At 42.0% G+C, this 2,550-nt stretch overlaps 1 protein-coding gene across 1 annotated transcript in view; it reads right to left on the reverse strand.

Moving 5' to 3' along the window:
- Window positions 1-22: 22 nt before the first annotated feature.
- Window positions 23-2,550, reverse strand: part of LOC118335417 — a gene marked incomplete at its 5' end in the record, with an annotated part of 7,705 nt that continues 5,177 nt past the window's right edge. The window contains 1 exon segment of the mRNA XM_035671680.1: window positions 23-2,028. Within this exon segment, the coding sequence (XP_035527573.1) occupies window positions 802-2,028 (1,227 nt within the window). The 3' untranslated portion in view covers window positions 23-801.

Here is a 2,550-nt window from a genome sequence, read left to right on the forward strand (position 1 = left end):
GGGGGGGGGGGGACTGTCCAGGTAACCAGAAAAAAGGAATCTTGAATAAAAATGGCTGCAAGTTTGGAAAATATCCACTTCATTTGTCTTACTTAGACTTGTTTTTTTAAGTCAGGTGTATGAGGTACTTAGTGTACATAGCGTGTAACCTGCAGTAGACAGACGTTAGTGTGAGTTTGGAGAAGCAGACAGGGGTCCCAGCAGGAGACTCAGTATGAACAGGAGGAACAATTATAGCAAGTAAAACCTGTGTCGTTGTTTATATGAGCACTTGACTATTGTTTTAAGACAGAAAATGTGAAACTTTAATTCTGGTGAGGCTTTTAAGTGAAAAATCCCTAGGACTTTTATGTTATCGATTGTTGAACAGAGTATTCCTGTTAAAATGAAATGACAGTAAATAGGTATACTAACATGGCTGTTAAAAAACTCCAGAGCAATGGCATCTAGCTTTGGCCATGGCATCTTTCTCTAGGTAAGCTACTGAAAACTGTTCAGCATACTGACTGAAGTTAAACTATGTGCTTTGATAAAACCTCTTCAATGTGATATAATAATACAAAAATATCAAGCTGTAATTTCAGATTCAGAAGAGAAGCATCTGAAATCAATATACTGTCCATTATCTATTTGACATATAGAATTCAAATTCTATACAAAATCCCCAAATTATGGAAAAATTTAGCATACAGTACATAGTCACTGCATCACTATCCAACCAGCCAGCAACCATCATCATGCCTTGACGTCAACATTAATTCTCAATATAGCAAATAGTAAATCTGTAGGTGAAGGTAAATGTTAGCGCTTCTGAAGGATTCTAGGGCTGGTCCTGGTCTTAATGGCTGAGGTAGGAGACTTGGTTTGGGTAAGGCCCTTTGTAGAGCCCTTGGAAGTGCTACAATAGTCACTGACAGTTGCACTCAAGTCCTCTGTGGTGCCCTTGGAAGAGTCCTTTGCAGCACCTTTGGAATTGTGGATAGAGTAACTGCAGGCTGGTGAAGTACACTTGGTAATGTTCTTACTATTACCTTTGTAAGTACCCTTAGCAGTGTGCTTGGCAGAATAATTCGCTGGTTGGTCAGTGTGTACATGCACAGATGTCACTGAGCTGATATCAGCTTTAGTTATAGTAGTCCTAGCAGTAGCAGCTCTTGCAAAAGTCCTGGAAACATTAGTCCTGATATTTGGCTTAGGGATTGTGGATGACGCAGACTGCTTTCTCTGAAGTCTTTTTTCTCTCACATGTCTGCATATGACCTTACTGACAGGGCTGAGGTCATAGTTTGTGATGACGTTGGTATTGCTCTCCAAACTTAACTTTCCGACATTTACCTTGTCCTGTAAGTCTTCGCTGATACAACTGCCCCTCTCTAGTGTCATCTCTCCAATGTGGCCACATTTTTCTTGTTTAAATTCTTCATCATTACTACCAGTGATTTTATCCATATGGTTAACATATGCCGCTCTCACATCTTTATCACTATCGGCTTCCGTATGTGGGATCTCACTAATATGACAGTCACTCTCCAAAAGGACATCACCATCATTGTATTGCAATGTCCTGCACTTGATTAAAGAGTTGTTGTCCAAAGGAACCTGATTCAGATGGGTATGGCTGGTGTCTGGTGGGAGGCCTCTCCTCCTTCTGGACAACCTTAGGATTCCAGGGTTTTCACTTAGCTGTCTGATGACTGAACCATTAGTCAATGGTATTTGAGCTGGACTCCTGCTTAAATTTATTCCTGAGTTCGGGAGACTACTGAAGGTCTTGGGGTTGCTACAATAGTTAGAGACTGGCCAGTGGTGGGGAGAAAGGTGCTGATTGCGAGGCAGCTCTTGGTTGCTATGCCGGGAGAGGTGTTTGTTGTTAATTTTCCGGGGTCTGCTTTGGGGATGGCCTCTTACTTTACAGGTACTGCTAGGCCTGGGGGATTGTCTGCTGCCAACCCCTGTGCAAGGCTTTAAGGGAGGAATGGATCTGACATAGGAAGTTCTGTGTTCAGAGAATCCTGTCACCATGGCAACCTGCAACAGAAAGAGACCATGATAGATTGTGTTAAGTGCTGGGAATAACTACACACACACACAACACACACACACACCTGTCCTACGTCAGACAATCTGACATCCACACCCACTCCATGCTGGGATTGGACAGGTGTGAGGAGGTGAGAAGAGCGCCAGGGTATGTGAACAGCCAAGTGCAACACCATGAATGTCTTCCAAGAGAAACTGTCAGCGGCTCTTCACTTGTTTAACAACTATAAACACATTTGTTTTCCAATGTAATCAACAGCACATCAACATTTTCATATCCATGATCCACACATTCCTGTAGACATTTTTGCACTACCGATCAACAGCTGGTGAAAATAACACAACAAGAAACATAGAAATGTGACAACAAAAGGCATCTAGCCTAATTATTAATTGGAGGATAATCATCATCATAAACGGAGATTTTAACCATGCCAAAATCTCAAAGACCCTGACAAACTTTACCCAGTATGTCACCTGTAACACCAGAGGGGAAAAGACCTTGGATCT

This window comes from Morone saxatilis, unplaced genomic scaffold (assembly GCF_004916995.1).
Source record: "Morone saxatilis isolate NCDOM2014 unplaced genomic scaffold, NCSU_SB_2.0 Contig24, whole genome shotgun sequence".
Taxonomy (NCBI): domain Eukaryota; kingdom Metazoa; phylum Chordata; class Actinopteri; family Moronidae; genus Morone; species Morone saxatilis.